The 19,435-nt window shown below is 39.0% G+C and overlaps 1 protein-coding gene across 11 annotated transcripts in view; it reads left to right on the forward strand.

Annotated features, from left to right (window-relative positions):
* The window catches only part of LOC139985967 (RNA binding protein fox-1 homolog 2), a 183,954-nt gene that overhangs the window by 105,678 nt on the left and 58,841 nt on the right, over window positions 1-19,435 (forward strand). For all 11 annotated transcript variants that reach the window (XR_011799533.1, XR_011799532.1, XM_072000891.1 and 8 more), the window contains one exon: window positions 18,969-19,023. Coding sequence is in view for 9 of the 11 variants with exons in the window: in XM_072000891.1 (XP_071856992.1) it covers window positions 18,969-19,023 (55 nt within the window). In the remaining 2 variants the exon portion in view is untranslated. The remainder of the gene's footprint in view (window positions 1-18,968; window positions 19,024-19,435) is intronic.

Below are 19,435 nucleotides of genomic sequence, written 5' to 3' on the forward strand. Positions count from 1 at the left end.
ATATATATACATACATATATATATGTATACATTCGCCATTAATTCATTTATATTACACGTGTTGTTATAATTCTTTTATTGCAGGTGTACGCGGGCAGCGCGATCGAGCGGAAGTTCGATCGCGCTTCTCGCTCGATTAATCAACAGGCGACCAGCGATCGCTTCTGTCGATCTCTTTATTTTATTCTTTCTCTATTTCTTTTTTTTTTTTTTTTTTACTCTCTATCTCGTAGCTAACAATACTACAACGTGGAACGCTGCTTCTAATTGAATTTCTCAAAACGTTGGTCGCCTAATTGAGACTGATCCTTAGATTTTAAGAAACGCGCGGAGTTTTCGTGCTCGTAAACGTTTGACATTTAAATCTAAACGATACGTTTTTCACGTTTTCTGCCAAAAATTGCTAAACGAATAGTACAGAATTTCTATACTATAATTTACCAGCATGAAATCTACGCACCTAATTTTAAGCGTGAAACTGTTCCAAACGCTTGCGCCTTTGAAAACAATGTGTTTCGAGTACGACTCGAGACAGAATTATCAGGTGGATTAAATTCGAAGATCGAATTTGTCGAATTTTCACGGAGCCACGGTCACTTTCTTTGTTCGAAGCGGATATTTTAGTATAGTTAATTGAGAGATAATTGCGTGATCGGAACAACAGCGAATCAGGAAGAGCGTCCAGGGTCAATCCGGATCAACCACTCGACACCTCGAGTACCATCGATCGATTGGTACTCGGTGATCGTTCGAGAGCATCGAGAGATTCGTGATCCTGACTCCTGAAGTGACCTGGACACTCCATTTTCCAAACCAGACTAAATATACACTGTCTCACGAAAGTATTTGAATATTTAAAGACATTTTTTTAACACGTATATGTTCTATACGAAACATTGGAAAATTTTAGTAGCGTTGTAATAACGTATAACTATGGTGTTTATGTTGGTAAAGTTTAAAATAAACATAATCAAAGATGTGCATAAAAGCTAAGGTAGAACCTATATTATTTATAACAGCAATTTACACACCACGTTCCTATGTTGAATATTTATAAAATATTAAAATATCAACGAAAGTTCAACGAGTTTTCCATAATACGCTCGATACGTTCATAAAAGTTCTTTGTAAAATGTGGTCAAATACTTTCGTAGATCACTGTGTGTCATTAAAAATTTACGGTATGTTTCATTGGCTCTGTTCATTAAAAATATTCTTGTTATTTCACGTAACACACGTTTCAAACGATAATATCGAATAAATTTATTGTTTAAAATAACGAGAATATCGTAGATGGAAAAAAATCTTGATTTGTTTATCTATAAATTATCTTTCTTTTAAAACTCTTTATCTCTATCGAAGCGAATCGAACAATATGTAGATATTTACGTTCGACAGACCAATGGCTCCGTTAAAATCAATCGCGAGGTAGCAAATTGTGGCAATGGCGTTTCCAAGAATCCGCGTAGTAATTCGTTAAAGGGAAGATCAAGTTAAATATCTGGTTATCGACCCGATGGTCCCTAGTTAATCGTTCTTGCGAACGTGACGTCTGGCACAGTGTCGATACTCAGCAATAGCAACTTAATCTGATTGGATAACGCGATTAATCGAGCAGCTGCGATGTTGCTCCGATACTTCGAACACGTTGGCACAGTAACGTGGCCAGAATCGTTGCGTCACTGTGTTTCTTCGTTTTATGAGCCAACTTATTTATAGATAAATTAACTTCTACAAATTGATTAGGAAAATTTAGCAAATATTCAAGAATCCGATTCTTTGGTAAATTTCAATCGAATATAATTGAGAAATTGCCGAGATCCTTCCAAAGATTCGTTGTCAATTTTATTGCTTTTATTAACAAGAAATTCGAAAGAGTTCCTGATGAATTTTTCTTAACTCACGGTTAAAGTTGCCAATTTCGATGGTTCGATTAGCGTTAAATTTACCAACGAATTAAACCGATCCAATTTTCGCTGCACATGTTGCTGACCACGGAACGATCATCTCCGTGACAAATCTTTCGCATCAATCGTCGCGTCAGACTCACGTGTGCCCTTGCGACCATCTCATTCGTCTCTAGAGATCGCGATATTCGTCCAATCGCCATTGCCAGGCTGCGTCGCGACGCCTCTCGAAGGCGCAAGCAGAGACAACCGAGGCGTGGGCCGTGCCACGAACGCGGACGCAGTCGATTAATCTCGTCGAAATTTCTCGAAAAACTCATTCGTGTCCATCCAACTCCGAATCGCGCACGCGTCCGCGTGGTTGGCGCGAGTCACGCACACGCGACGATGTTGAAGGGGTGGACGCGCTCCGGACAATTCCGTAATACAAATATTTCCATTAAGAAAGTCGTCGAAAAGAACAAAAACTATGAATGCTAAACAGAGGAACGAAAGATGAGTCAACCGATATTTAAGAAAAGATATAATATATATGGGAATATTATAAAGTAACATCATAGAATAATATAAAAGGTACAGATGAGGCGAGGAATAAAATACCTGCTTGAACGTGTACATGAACGCACGTGTATAATAATAAACATGAACGCACGTAACCGTGTACTCGTATATGATATGAAAAGTTAAAGAAAGGGTGAAAGGTAGCCAGCGAAGGATATATACCGTGGAGGATACACGTATATCTTGGCTGGTGACATCGAAATAACGCAAAGAAACGAGAGAAACAAGTATCTGATGTCTCTTTGTTCTCTCCAATATAGAGTCGTGACACAGAGGGGCAGACTTGTCGAGGCGCGCGCGGCAAACGAATAGTAGAGATCGGATAGGACTGTAAAATGAAAAAGAAAAAGAGAGAATCTGATGGCTAGTGACGAGAGACGGAGAATTTTGAGAGAGCGAGCAAAGAGAATACGTATTAAAGTGAGAAAAAAAAAAAACGAGAAATAATGAGAAAAGGCAAATAGAAATACAGAGATAAATATATTTTGAGAGATTGATGGGCAATAATCGCCGAACGACAGGGACACTGAGGAGGCCAGTCGATATACGATCCCCGAAGTGTCCAGAAAGGTAAGGAAACCAGACGAAACGAATATATAAGTTGAACGATAAAATGTAACAAGTCTGAAGAGCGACGAAAGATATCGCCTCGCACTGCCCGCTCTCTCACCCCCCCTCGAAACACACGAATCGGAAATCGCACGAATTTTTTTCAAACAATGCGGCAAAATCGCGTCGATTTCGTGGTATAACTCTCTTCGTTTACTCGGTCGCACGTGAAATTATCGTTCACGCGAACGCCACCGCTGAAGAGTCGTGCTTGAACTTATCGTTATTTTTGCGAACGATCCTGAAGAAACGTTAGAACTGGAAGTGTTGGAATTTTATCGTCGAATTGTTATTCTCCAATTTAATCTAATAATAGTTTATCGTTTCAAACTGGAAGACTACGGTTTTATATTTTTGTTGATTTTAACAAGGAAGTACGACGATTACTCGTATAATTCTACTGAAAGAATTTATAAATCGATATCGAGTCAGGATATGCAAAAATAGACCGGGTTCTGCTCGACAAAGGCTATTATGCACTTAGCGGCACGCAGGAATAGATTTATTCAACAAACCATGTATTAATGTTATTTTTTCTTATATCGATACAGTATTAGCACTGCATCTGCTATAAACGATAAAATATTTGTTGCAGTTATTCGTGTGCCTTATTGTTAATTAGGTGTGTAACAGCCTTAATTCAAGGGAAAAATGAAAAGAGAGCGTCGATAATCCCGAATTGAAAAACACATCGCTTTTTCACAATAACTCGTTACCTGATAATATCACCGAATTGATAAACGGCAAATTATAAATTGCAGACTTTGGTTGCACAACGCGTGAACAATTTTTCCAATTTTACGTTCGATTGGATAATCACTTGGCTCGTAGTTTCTAAAATTCATTCGTAGAATTGTTTCTTTCGTTATCAATATTGCAGATTAACGTAACAGATTTTGTTTTACGTGTTATACAAAAAAGTTCAACTTGCGGCTTATAAAATTTCGTTAATAATATTACTCGAGCCGCGCGAAAGAAGTAAATTTTCAGAAGCTTCCTTTTGTTCCGACGATTCGATCAAATATCAGATCGTTACGAACATCTGGTTGGCTGTCATCTCGTTTTTTAACCGCGGCTCAGCAAATCTCCATGGAAAATAGATTTCCGTGAATAAAGGGGATTACGTTCGAACTGAGAAATTCGTCATTAAATTTATCTACCTGTCAGAAAGCAAGCTGAAATCCTAGCGTAACGAAAAACTTCCAACGACTATTTAATCACCATTTTCTCTCCCCTTTCTCTGCTCGACTTTGCTCTTTTTCAATCGCGAAAAAAGAAAGAAAGAGAAACGAACTTTCCCAACGAGCCCGTTCGAACGTCGTCTGATAAATCGTCGTCGAAAATGAAAAATAAAAAAGAAAAATTAACAACGTTCGCAAAATTCACGAAGTTCCAAGCACGATAAACATTTGCCCGAATTGTTTTTACCGAATATTCGCGTAACCGCCTTCATGCGCTACACCTGCTCGTACGATCAATTTGCCGCGATTCGTTTCGCGTTTTCGAGAGAGGAAACAAAAAATAATATCCTTTTTGGCAATTTGCAAATTCCGATCAAACGTTTCGCGACTGTGTTCCACGCAACAAAACTGTTAATTTCTAAGATAGTTGAATAAGTATGCAACGAACGTTCGCACAAGTACTTTCGCAGCTGATGAATTTCGAAACGAATTATTCGTACAAGAAATGTAAGATTTATGATTTTGGATATGTTGTTTGGCAGGTAGGAAGTATCGAAATGAAATATTCGTTTCGTGTAAAAGAAGATACGAAATTTATGATCTTTAATACACGAAGATGACAGAAGAAAAGCGCGTTAAACGCGTGTTGAAATCTCTACGATTTAACTGATATTTAAAGGATTTTCTTTTCGTGATAAATTTACGATTTTGTGACTTTTTTAATGGCAAGGAATCGAAGGAACGCGCGAGATTTAACGCGTTAACGAAAGGAACGACGAAATCGCGGGTGAAAATGAAAATGTCGGAGGTGGATAGTTAGCGCCAAATTAAACTTAACAAGTTTTAATGTTCAATTATGGCGTTACACCTGCCCGGGCTGGCTCTTATTTCTGTTGGCGTAATAAGCCACGGTAATTGAAATTTACGAGCGTGTTTTACGCGGGCCGGTTCGTAAACAGGGAAAAAGCGCTGACCATCCGCGTTTGAACCTTGTTAATTCGACAAAGCAAGGTGAATAAACTTGAAATTCTTGATAACGCGCCCATGTTCTGCCACCTATGCACTTAACTCGAATAATTTCTCGATTACGTGAATTGTTTGTAGGAAGAGGAAGTCGAAATTACGAAACAAAATGTTACTTCTTTCAGGAACTGATAGTAGGATTATACATAGATAAGGTTTTTTTAAATACTTTCTATATTTCTATATACAGATATTTTTATTAAGAAAGATAAGAGACAAATATTTGCAGCTGTTAAATAATTCGACTGTATTTCTACCTATCGAATAATTCACTTACGAAAGGGTTGAGAAACGATTAAGAAAAACCGACACTCCGTAAACCACCCTTCCACGCAGATACAACTTCGTTAAAAAATCTGGCTGTGCTCTCTTCGATTAAATCCACCGAGCTCAGTAATTTCAAGCTTCCCATCAAATTAAAAACCTCCATTAACGAAATCACGAATGTCCGTCGTGGAACGAGGGTCAAATTCCAACGCAGCAGCAGCAGCCGCATTACATTCGCTCGGAGGATTCTCGCAAAGCTTCGACGCGGAGCCTAACGAGAAGTTAAAGACCGAAACGGCGAAGGGGTTGAAGGGGTAGCGAGCTGAACATCGCATTGAAAAAACGAGAGTCCGGCGATGATTCGCCTTTTTCGCCAGTCTAGCTTTTTAATTACCGGAAGGATTAAAGGAGATCTCAAATTAGAACTGGGCGTATTTTTCCACCCACGCCTCCGAAAAAAAAGAAAAATAGGGAGGAAAGGAGAGAGAGGGAAGAATGTTGTTAACGCAGAGGCTGGCGTGGACGCGTGTCACTTGAGAATCGCACGAGCCGCAGGATTCCTCGAAAGTTTATCGTCCAGCTAAAACAGCGATACGGTTGCTCTTCAAAAGCACACACGTTCTCGTGGAACTGGCTCGTAATTACGTCGCGAAAACGCGAGCTGGGAAAACAGCAGATATCATTGAGGGTAGTTGGAGCTTTCTGTCAGACGACGAATGGCTTCGCGAATATCCTCGTTTTATTGCTTGCATGTTTGCTAACCGGAGATTCTATCGGTTTCTCGGATTATTTCCGTTTTAAACAGAAGTTGAGAACTCCACTAATATTAGGAGACAAAATTTAATCACCGATAATTAAATTAAAGTTATGAAATTACGTCGAATTTCTCAACCCAAAATAATATTCTTAATGAATTAAACGACCCTCTTCGTTGAAAATTTATTACATCATAATGGTTATACATAGAAGGCAATTGTCGAATTTCCATCGTTTTGAAATAACGAAGATTAAATTGAGAAATTTTAACTGACTCGTTCTAATCTCGCAGCTCGTGGCAACTCGATCCAGATCATCGAATTACTCCGACATCGAAACCAGCCCCTGCAGCTACGCTCACATATTTTATCCTTCAACAACAATGTTTCCCAGTAGAAACATTTTCCGTCAAATATTTTGCCGGCTGCTCAAACATTATCTTCCCGTGTTTACTCAGCGCTGCCGTAGCTTTTCTCGCTTCACAAGAATCAACCGACGTTACCCGTAATAACGTCGCTTTAATTACTCTCGAATTTAACCTCGAACGAGGCCACGCCAAGGATCCACAAAATTTCCTGAGAGCAACTGTACTCCATGTTAAATCGGATCTCTCGATCTTAATCAGAGGAATTACGCGTTATATCCATTTGTAAATGAAGAGAATGCAAGGGTTGCAGCATTCGAAACGATCGTCTGATTTTCTTTTGACTGAACGTTAGAAATATTCAACAACAGGGATCTGATTCTCGTTCAGCCACGCTAGAACGTTCCACAGCCGTTTTACGACTGCGATACAAAGAATCGGTATTTTTTCATAGAATCTCTGAATATTTTATTCGATATCCGCAGAGTATTTTATTTAATATTTTACGCACGACCGATGTTAAAATCTTTAACATTGTCACCTGGTTCTTTCATTCGACAGAATCTGTACAAACACGGAGGATGAGTTTTCCGTGCAGGGATCTCCGATAAAAATTAAATTTTTCCATATTTTGAGAAACCGCAACGCTACATTTTATTATAACCTGTTACATACACAAGTATCAGTAAAACTTCAATGAAACAAGTATCATCGAAACTTTTTTTTTATCTGTCGCTCTATCGGAACTGCTCGGTTATCGGATAAACGAGACTCTACTTTACCCGAAAAAAGGATATCTCCTTGAACGATATTTTCGCTAGAAAGATAGAACGAGGTTCGAGCTTGGTAACGAGTGAACACAATGCTCGTGGACTACACAAAGGGCGTTCGTTAAGATAATAGGCCGGCGAATAGGGTAGCTGGCGATGTCGCGAAGCTGTGCTCGCGATTCAAACCTTCTGAACCTTCTCCGTAGCTCGTTCAAAGGTCCATCGGGGGAAGTTTAAACTGGTTTAAGCACCGGCAGTAGTTAGCGAACGGCCCGATACTCTCTCTCTTCGATTATCGAAGGTCTTTCGGCCTCGTTAGCGCGTTTGAATTTTGCACGCTGCCGCTAAAAGCATTGTTGACCGCCTCCGGGGCAGAAAGTATCGCTAAGAGGCGGTGAGTTTGTGGAGATCGGTCACGCGAACAGTCCCGAGATTTTCTTTATTCGCGAGCTTCTTTTCTTTCCTCGAAACGGAACGCTTTTAGAGTGGTTTGACAAAGATATCGCAAAAGAAGCGTAAATTTTGGAACGTTTGAAGTTCTGAATAATTGAAATCATTTTCCTGCGAACCTTTGCTAAGATGGTAGTTCGAAGAAGAAGTGTGGTATTCGTGGACTTTTGGATAATATAAGATATTGATTTTTAGTTAGAAGTTTTACAGTAAATGTTTAATACACATGGTATTTTCAGAAAAATCTATCAGAAGGGCGTAGACTCTAGGAATCGAGACAGTACATTTATGTCCAGAATAGATTACATCGGATAATTCATATCGAATTATTAAAATATTCCAAGATTCATAATATCTCCGTTTCCGTGTCAAAATCTACTTCGTTTGCTGCAACACCAAATTGACGAATAACGTCAAATTGCGAAAGGAAGTTGCTCGTAACCGCCAAATATAGAATTCTCCATTCGCAGTCGCCAATCACGCTAACAATTATTCCAACGAGTGATACTCTTCTCGCCAGCTGTCAAATACAGCCGAGAAGCGAAGGCTAAAATTAAATCTACCGCATCAAAAGCATCCAATTTCGTTTCACCTCCAATTCTCCAAATCGATAGCCTAAATCAAGCGTAACACTAAGAAGATCCGGTGAAATGGCACACGAAGGTCGAAAGTGACTAACAAGCAAGAGCAAAATACCGTTGGTTGAAGCAAAACCGGAACCGCGGCATTCCTTGAAGACGGAAGTTCACGAGCGACCTAGTGGCATCAACATGGTCGTAGCTCATGCTACTCGCTAGCGCAACGACAGGTGGCGGGTGGTTCGAGTTTTCGGGCTTAGCAAGTCAAATTTATGCAGATACAGGCCACGCGAGCAAGGTTGCGCGATACGTTCGAAGCTGTGTGTTTGCTTGTTCCAGACATGCGACACATCCTGTGCCATCGAGTCGACAGAGTGGTAGATTTTCGACAGAGGCTGGGTTAAATCGGGTCGCGCAAACTGACGAGCGGAGGCACGTCGATTATTAATAATACGGTCAAGTAGGCGCGTGACCCTTTTCACGAGAATTCTTTATAGTAAACTCTTTGACGATGGCCCGTGGCCTTTTCTTCGAGATGTTTTTAACCGAAGGTTGGTAATGACCCTGGTATCTCGAGACCGGTTGGATGCCAGACTTCGTGGTCTTACTATCGATCGATTGGTTAAGTCTTTTAGCCAGATGTCTGACGACGCGCGTTTGTTGCTCGAACCTCTCCGAAGCAAAATTAATTAACTCGACTTTTTATTCATTTCTTAGCTTCGTTACGTAAGTACATGACTAACGTTCGATTCTCAAGAAGCGAACTAGTTACTGCCGTAAGTTTATTCGTCGCAACGAGGTGGTAAACTTTGAGGGAACACAGTGTTTGCAATATCGTTGCTCCTGTACATTTTCCAATTTATAAAGTTGATCGATGTGGCTTTTGAAAGGTTATATATATATAGGGTGGTAATTCATTGTAGATAAACGGGGTTGATTGGCTCAAGATAACACGAAAATAAATCATAGCAAAATCCAGATATTCGCAAGAATTGAATTATACAGAATTTTCATTTTACTCGCAAGGTTCGAATTAAAATTGGGAAGTATTAAAATTTGATAGTTTTTAAAGTACGAGTAATGGGGAAAAATGCATCGCATACATTTTCTGGCGAAGCGAATAAGTTATGTTCTCCATCGATCGTTCCCGGAGAAGAAACTCTTGGTAATAGGGGTAAACTCGGTTGCAGAAGAAGCGTGCGAGCATCGTCGATATCAATTACCCTGCAACGGGTAGCGCGCGATATAAATTATAACGAGGACGACAATGCTGTTAATGAAAAAAGTTGCATATCGATCAACCAACCCAGTCTACCATCCAACAAATGCCTTGCCTTATTCGTTACGAACTTTAAGTAGACGCCTCTTTAAAGTTTAACGGTTTAGCGGCATCGATCGAGAAGCTACTTTATTTACGACAAAAATTATGACGAGGTTCCTGTCTACTCCACGATTAATATCATGTACTTATTTCAAAAGTTCTATTTATGGCATTGCTTTCGTCGAGAGAAGGGTGTGCCTTTTGGCAGCGAAGTGCTCAAACACGTAGATTACAAAATTCCAACTTCCAAAGTTACAAAGTTCAAAATTTCACGCTGAATAAACCTCATATTCCACGTTCTAAAAATTCGAAACTCCATCATTGCAAAGTATCAAATTTCACATTTCTAGAATTCGAGGTGAACAATTTCTGCGACCGATGCCATTTGTTTCAAATTTTCTATCAACGAAGGAACGCGTATCACTCGATAGCGCAACGATCTTCCCGGCGCCTAAATCGAAAAATCGAAATTTTCGAAAGAAAAGACGACACGATTCATACTACTCGTTCCAAAACTGTTTACGATTATGCGGCAATTCGTATCCCTTCCACTAAAGCGAATTATGTGTGTCATTCGGGAGCGGAGTTAAGCAGGCGCGTAGATCGAAAAATCGATGGCCGAGGCTGCGTTCCAGGTTAGCCTAACGAGACACGATTTACCGGAGGCCAGCTAGATTTACTTACTTCCTGTATTTCGATTCAGATCGCGCTGATACGACGGCGAATCAGCCGGAAATCGTGGATCGTTCGTGTCAGCTCGCGTCACGAAACTTCGTGAACCAACTCTTGGTTCCGTTTATTATCGTCGAGACTGTCTCTCCTTCTCTCACTCTCTCTCTCTTTCTCTCTTTCTTCCTATCTCTACATACATATATACATATATTCGAACTACGACACGGAGACACGTTTTTGCAATTAATCGAACGTCGAGAAAATTGAACGAATTGACGATGCAACCGAAGGATTCTCTCTAACCGGGCACACAAGGCTGCCAATCGTAGAACCCTAGCTTTACAATGGTCCCCTTAATCGGATCGATATCGTTCGAACGAGGCTGGCTGGCTCTCTGTCCACGAAATTGAATCGAGAAGCACGATCTGCTCGAGTTAATAGCGGATAAAGGCTTGACTATCTATCGGCCTGGTGATAGTTGGAACAGAGTCTTTGTCAAGTAGCGCGGGTCGATGATCGAGGGATTCAGGATGGCGAACGTCTAGGCTTGATCCGAGTCAACGTCATTTTATCTGTCGGCAAACGAGCCGGTGACGGATTTACTGGTATTTGCACGGGCAAATAGAGGTAAGCCATGGCTAGACCGAGCGACGGTAGAGATAATATTGTAACAACGCCGGGACAGGTTGAATCTGATAGGAGAAGCGCGCGATTGTAGGCCCTTGATGCTGGTATAGTCTCGTGTCGTATATGGCCGTGGTTGTTGCGATTTAACCGGGTTACACCGAATGTTAGATTGTTAGTGGAATTGGAAGTCGCTGCTAGGAAATCTGTTACCGTGTTGCAAGGGATGGGCTATAAAGGGAGATTTGAATTTTACGATGCAAAGGATCTGATCGTTGTGACTGACGTTGGCTATGTTTATTGAATCGAGTGCTGAAATTAGGTTGTCAGTGACATTTGCACAAATTGTTGGGTATTTTATTTCTCTAAACCGTATTGGAAGATTTGGTTGTGGAAGCAAAGGAAGGTTTGCATTTTATGGCAAAGAAAATTCTATTATCGGCCGATGTTACGGAGGGAAATTTCGAAACTTTAATAATTCTGCAACTTTCGTGGTAAGCCTACGTTATGGAGAATTAAAGTAAGTTCTAATAAACAAGGAAAGCTGGGTCATGGCACCCCAGGGTTGCAGCTTCTTCTATAGCGAATCCGGACCACGATAAATCATGTTACGCTAAGTCCGCTGCCAGGGAACATCTAAACTGCAGTATAGCAGACTGCGCTGTAACTTATGGCAGATCGGGTAACTCCGGAAGAAAATTCGATCCTTGCTAGAACGAATTAAAGTGTCGATATAGGAAAACTGAAGTATGAAAAATTTCAAATCTCGTACGTCCAAACTAAGTTTGCTAGAAGGACGACACATTGAGATAGACAATTTTTAAAGCGATCATAATTTAAATACCGTAATTGTCCAATAAAATTGTACTACGTGACGAGAATAAAATCACAAGGCTTTAGAAAAAAATTCTTCGGTGCCAAATGGCTGAATATTTAACAATCCTATAGATAAATAAAATACTTCTATATATATTTCAAACCGAAAAGTTCAATTTTCTTAATTGCCTCATTCTTCGAGCAAACGAAAACGATTAGATCGAAGAATAGCCCTCGATATATGTGACTATGGCAATTTGCGACACGATTAGGCTCTTCAAAATTGATCTATGCTTGATGCAGAAAATCACGAAAGTTCAAGTGAAAATGAAATTCAAATGACTTCCTTTAAATGGAAATATCGCTACTGAAATTCGCCAACAAAATTCCACGTCGGGCTACAATTTCACGATCTAACGATACCATCCCAATTATAATTTTCGATCGAAGCAATACAACAATAATCAGGATGATAAAAACGACCGGTGAACGAACAATCGACGTTGCAAATGTGGTCGGCCTAATTTGCAAAATAATCGCGACGTGGATTTACAGAGTGTACGCACGCGGATGTTCAACACGATACACGTATGGCAAACAAAGATTTCGGGGTTCGTCCGCGTTCGTATTGTTTGCTGTCCAACAAGGCAAAGCACGACCATCGATTCCGACAACGTAGACGCGGGTCCCCGTGTCTGTTCGCGTTTGTTTGCTCGTTTGTTGCGCATCACGCCAATCCTGCTCGTCGAATTTTCCCTACCTAACAATAAGATCCAGCCGCGCTACTGTTTGCCTTTCATTTGCTCTTCAACGATGGATATCCATCTTTGACTTTTTATTGCTCACGACAAACCAACATCCTCCGTGACTTCTTGTTTACAATGTTGTTTATTCGAACTTTACCCTGGATATTAATTAATTTCACTGTAGGTCGCAGGTTCTTTACCATTGTACCTCGTCGGATATCTTCCGATTTCTTTGAACGTTTCATTCGTAAAAATCACGGAATACGCGAAACGAAGTAAAACTATTCTCGATACTAACATCAAATATCTAAAAACTATCTACGTTTTATTTCGTTGATTTTCTTAACGATCGACGCAATGATATGGCAATATAGATTTGTGTTAAGGTTATTCGATGTTTGTGGAATTAAAGAAACGCGTGGGTAAATTGTAAGGTATTGAAAGTACATATGTATTGTGAATATAAAGTACAATTTGTGGAATACAACAATGTAAGCTGGTCCAGATCCGCGCGTTAGCAATGTTACCCTGAGACTAAAAAGAACGCCGAAGCCAACGTCGCACGTGTACCGCTTATAGTTTGTCATCAACGCATTCTTTTGTCTATGCGCTATCGATGACCTCGGCGCTTGAAAAAACCGAAGACCAGATGTAGAGTTTTCTTAGAAGTGGCGATCACTTCGACAATTTGAAAAAATGTAGATTAATCATCGTTTTGCCGAATAGTTTTAGAAGAGTACGAATTGACTTGGATATTTCATCTTTCTTCTGACGCGTTTGATGATTCATACCGCCTAATACTTGAAGAATAGAGGAGAATTTTCGTCGGACGACGATCAATAATCTAGATATTCGATATCCATCGATGAATGAAAGATTATGGTACGAGTTGAGAAACTTTCACGCGGAATATGTATAAAGGATCTTGCTCCTAACGGCCAGCGTTTCATACTTGCTAAACGTTTCACGTCGATATTTAATATTTATGAGCGCGTAAAACACGCGTAACTGTAAAAGCGTCGAAACTTCTCTGTGAAGCGAGACATGAACTCATCGATAAAATCATATCGTTGATCGGTATTCATCGTTCACATATAAAAAGGCGGATGCCGATATCAACTACGAATCGTTCGATCTCGAATAGAATTTCATGTTTAATATCGATGTTCGTTATTCCTCGGAGCAGAACGTCTCTTAATACTTTGACTGCCACGCAGAAATCACATGTTTCGCTGAGGATGCCACAGGAGTATTTTTATTATTCAAAGCATATAATGACAAGACAATAATAAATTGATGATGTAAGACAACGTTCTTTCCCAATGGACTGTTTATCTTATTGGCGCCTTGGTAACAGTCGATAGCGACATATTATAACAAGGCTTTGTTTATTTCAACAAACCATTCGCATTCGTTACTTCGTCGCAAGCGAAACGCCCAGAATATATCGTTGAAACGTGTAAAAGATATTAGTAAACGGTATTTGCTCATTATATATGTATTTTCGTCCAGTCGCGAGGAGACGCGATCGCGTTGAAGCGCGTCAACGGGAGTCGTAAATTCCCGTTACGATTATAACAATCGATACCACGAACCCCTTATTTCTTGTGAGATAATAGGGATGTTTGTTGTGTAATAAAACTGTAATCGACAATTCTATAATATATATATATTTCCAATAACTTATAACACTTGATATTACGTCGTCTAGGTATATAATATTAACTTGATGTCTTGACTTCACTTAACTCGATGTAGATTGTAGTGATGACGATATCCTGTTATTGGATCAGGAGTTGACTACGTCGAGATGGAAAGAACAGTAGATGACTGCTGTAAGGGTAAGACCCTTAACTTGACTATACGAAGATTGGAAGAACAGTAGTTGACTGTTCTAAGGATAAGATCGTTGACTTGACTACCCGAAGATTTGAAGAACAGTAGTAGACCCGTCTCGTACTATTAAGGAGGGAAGCTCGGTGTGGGTGTGCATTTTTGAACTAAGAACGCGGATTCGTTGTTCGCACTTTTTGGTAGAAAAGCGAGGGTAACGATCCGCGATGCCCATTGGTTATAGCCAACGTTAATAAGTAAAAATATGAGGAGAAAGTCTCCTGCAGATGTGGCTCATGGGTGTCCTTGTTCATGGGAAAAATCTGCTATTTCGCTGGACAAACATCCGCTTTCTCCGTAATTAGTAAGAGTGCAATAAACATAAGGACTGTTTTAAGGACCATCCATAAACCGAAAATACTTATATGAATTGAGATTAAGCTAAAAAGATTCGGTTTATGGTGTAAGTGTAACGATGTGTAGGCCTTGGAGGCCAAACCATGAGGGACGTCGCACGGACCATTTCGCGCGACGTAACAATATATATAATAGTAAAATATGTGCACACTTTTAACTTCAATTATACGATTATAAAGCAGCATTTACGATTATTTTCTAAGGTGTGTTTATAATAATATTCGTAGATTACTCCTCAAAGATATGGATGCAAACACAGTGCACTGTTAGATGCGAGATTTGTTCTCATTTTTTTTTTATTGTTGTTCTAATAAAAATGTTTGATGGGGCACTTTTTATTTCAAAGTATCTTCTATTTATCGGTTATATTCGAAATCCCCTAACTGTAAATTTTCATACAATTTTCACAATTGTAAGAAGTTCAAGCGCCCTGGTCAACGATGACCACCGTGTCGTCACAGGAGAAACAGCATGGCCAAAAAGTGTTAATCGATGTTCGCTGTTCACTCGTACGTAGTTATAACGTAAAATATTAATATTCGTAAAAACAAAGATAAAAAGATGGAGAAAATGATCTCTTATTTCGTGCTCTGGTATTTGCATGATTTACCATTTAAATTTCGCAATTATCAACAAGTGTTTCAAGAATTCATAGAAGCTGCGATTAAATCGGTGTCGACGACGGTTTTGTTAGTCGAATTGCAGAAGTAATTCCAAGAGAAACTCCTTGTCGACGAGTCTAATTAACCAATTTATCATGAACACCTGTGTAAAAGAGACCTAATTTCTGCCAGAGAGTTAAACACGATCGCTCGTTACGAGCAGGCGACGTTCGTTTAATCCGGCTATAACTATAACGCGACGAACAAACCTTCGCTCGTTGGAAACAGGATCGTAAAATGCAAATTGGTGAAGCGATCGGCGCGATTGGCCAGCCAGCTCTCTCAACGGAATACGGGACAAACAAATACGGGGTGGTTGAGATAACATTCGCGTTCGAGATACGATGCTGCCTCCTAGAATATATAAATATAACGCGAGTATCTCAGGCAGAAAAATCGGCAGAAAATACGACGGTATCGTTTTACTTCGTTTAGATAAAATCTAACAGGTGTTCGTTGTGTTTAGGCAAATTGAGAATTATGGAAAAATGGTTATTAATAAGTTACTAAACCAGTAGATAGGAGATTGCAGAAAGATAATATATGAAAGTTGCTGTTCAGAAACACTGAAACGAATTCAAGTAATATTACATTAAAAATTGTAGGATTATTTGAAAAGTAAAATACCAAATTGAAAATCGTACAGTCGGAGTAAGTAGAAAAATTACGTTAGTAGTTACGGTATATTTTAACAAATGAATTGAGAAAATAAATCAGAAATTACGAAATTGCCTTCCATCGAGATCCATAAATACAACATTACAATATGCTCGAACGAATAAATTTACATGCTAATCGGCAGTTATAAAATCAATTTGAGAATATTTCTTAAGATATCTCGGATTATAAATTCTACAAAGTCGGAGTACGTCGAAATCATAAATCACAAATTGCAGAATTTTGAAACGCGTAGAAGATAATACAAATGTGGAGGTTGGTTGATGGTGTGTTTTAAATGGCGAGATAACTCTATGTTAAAACCGTCAAGAGTATTTACAATAATTAATAAATACAAAGAGTGTTCGTTAAGACGCTCGGTACAAACTGATTCACCAAAACTGTGTATAGATCGCTATTAAAATCGCTCGACACTAAGACTGAAAAACTGATATTAATTCGCACGACTCACTGACTTCTGGAGAACATGGTCGTCTATTTATACTGGTCAAGGAAGTATCGGAAAATTCAAGTTCGTTTTCGTTTGACGATTGCACGTAGCGGCGACATTGTTCTTGCCCGGAATTTATTTATTGTTATATTATGAATGTCCTAACGATGTTGATACTCCGAGGCAAAGCAACAAAATGATTAGAATCGTCCTCTATCTCATGTGCCGCTACGCAAACATAGGTGGCAAGCATAAGTGGCAAAAGTATAAAATTTCGCGACTGACGTGATCGAAAAGATCGACGAATGACGAATGGAATCTCCATTTTAACGAAAAAAAGTCTCGTGAACCGCGCAAGTGGATGAGAATGGAGGAGAAAAAGAGAAAGGCGAAGCCTAAACAGCGGAGACCGAAAAAGTCCGAAGAAGAAAATCGTACGGTAAGAGCGAGCCAGCTGATAAAGAGAAGCGTCGAAACGTCAAGATATTTCACCCCCTACGTTTTACTTTTTTTTTTCTTTCTTTCTTCTTCTTTTTAATTTATCCACTAGCGACGAAAGTACTTGTGCGAGATCGAGATAATCGGAAATCTACGGCAACGGCTTTTATGTTCTTGATTTCTTTTCACCGTGTATACTTTTCTTCGATCGTCCGGAAAAGTGGAGCGTTTCACGAGCAAAGAGAAATAAAAAAGGAAACGTTTCTTTTTTGTGCCTCTCACGATTGTTTGCTTCCCTTGGTAACGAGAGGAAGTTTCGAGATTTTTCAGAATATTCGGAATTGCTTTTCTTTTGCTCGTTTACGTACACTTTGCCGGATTTTCGCATGGAAAATGGTTGATCGATCGCTTCTCATATCCCCATTGATCGAAGAATTCTTATTTCAGAGATTTTACGCTTTAGAACGCAGCGATTCGAGAATTTTTTTTAACGTTGATTAATGCATCACGAAAAGAGGAATAAATAAACATTATGGATATGAAAGCAATCGATCAGATATTTTCATTCTTGGGCTCGAAGACAAAAATTCTTACTCGAACGAATCCTTCTATTTCCATTCTTCGTGTTGTTATCTTATAAATCATCTTTGATTAATAATTGCATTTACGAACGATCTTCGAGGCCAAGAATTTAATTCAGCAGGATTTTTAAGAGATTTATTGAAAAATTCTCTCGAAAAGCCTGCTCCTTTTTTTCGACAAATAACGTCCAACAGGTTTCTCGAATTTAGATAAGATTTCAAAGCAGGAAGAGGATCGAATCAATTCTAAATTTGGCGAAATCATTTATACTTGTTGTAACAAACATCTTTTTACATTGAAGTCCTTCGTTATCGATTTTTCTTCGGTGCCAAATTGACGAATTGATGATCACTCGAAGAATCACGAAAGATATTATTGTACGGCAGCTGTTCGTCGCCAGAATTGTTAAAATTATAATTAAATTATACGCAGTTTAACTATTTTCCTTAAAGTTTCCATCTTTGTTTTCTCTTTTTGTGGAATATATATTCGATGAAAATTTGAAGGATGTCAATTCGAAGGGAAGATGCGACTTAGCAACGCACAGCTGCAGTTATTTTCACATTTGTCAGTTGATCGATGCGCGCAGCAGCGATTTATCCAGGCCTGCACGCTTTTCCGTGCTGAATTTCGAGGAAATGAAAATTGAGAGGCCGATATGGGGAGAAATTGCATTCTCCTCTTTGATTGCGCATCCATCAACGTGTCCTCGATCGTGAGATTCGTGCGTGACCCACAAAATTCCTGTTGTTGGATCTTGAACCGTTCCAATCCGCGTCTCATTCCTTTCTAAGTGTCAGCAATCGGCAAATATAAAAAAATAATACATATAATTGTCCTTCTTCGTCAGAAGTGTAAATTTCACTCACAATTTCTATAATACACGAGTTCTTCTTTCCCTTTTGCGATTTTTCCTTTTTTTTCTTTTTTTTTTTTTTTTGTATAAACGCAACATCTTGTATAAAATTTTAAGAATTTAAAAAATCCATATATCTATATTAAAAAAATATAGAAGCTTAAGTTATGAAAAGTTCAAAGTGGAGTATTTTAAAGAAATATTTGCAATGTATAAAATTTACACGATTTTTCTCTAATTCTATTTTCTTTTAATTTTCGTTCGACAAAATTTTCGTGAAAATGTCGATAGAAATTGTCGATGAAATTTTTATTCAATGTGTACGAAGAAGAAACGTCAACACGAATCTGCCGATCGATCGATAAGAATAAAATTTGTATAGTAAGATATAACCGAGAGATCTTTTAATATTTTGTTTATTTGACAGGTGAACAACGCGACAGCGAGGGTGCAGACGAAAAAACCACCGACGGTACCCAACGGTAGGTTTAATCTTATTTTTCACGCTTACAAATCTTTCTTTACAAAATACAAACAATATAGAAATGTTATCTTATTACAATTGTGCGTTTTAGTTCACGTGATTATTTAATTTTCATTTCTAATCAAAGATCCCAAACTCGATGCTAAATAACGTTATGGTATTTTCGATGCTCGTACAATCTTCGCCGGTTCTTGTATTTTTTCGGTAAAGTAAATATGCGATCGGTGCTTCGTTTGATTAAACGTTTATTCTGAATGAATTAATTAAGATGGAAATTCAGCTTCTTCAAACGCGTGAATACGAAACTATGTCGAAGCACTCGAGCCATTCGATCGCTTTGCGAATGGAAAAAAAATAGGCAAAGAATATTAGACAAATCGTAGAATATGATTCCTTACGAGGAGAGTCCG

This window comes from Bombus fervidus, chromosome 3, assembly GCF_041682495.2.
Source record: "Bombus fervidus isolate BK054 chromosome 3, iyBomFerv1, whole genome shotgun sequence".
In the NCBI taxonomy this organism is placed as follows: Eukaryota; Metazoa; Arthropoda; class Insecta; order Hymenoptera; family Apidae; genus Bombus; species Bombus fervidus.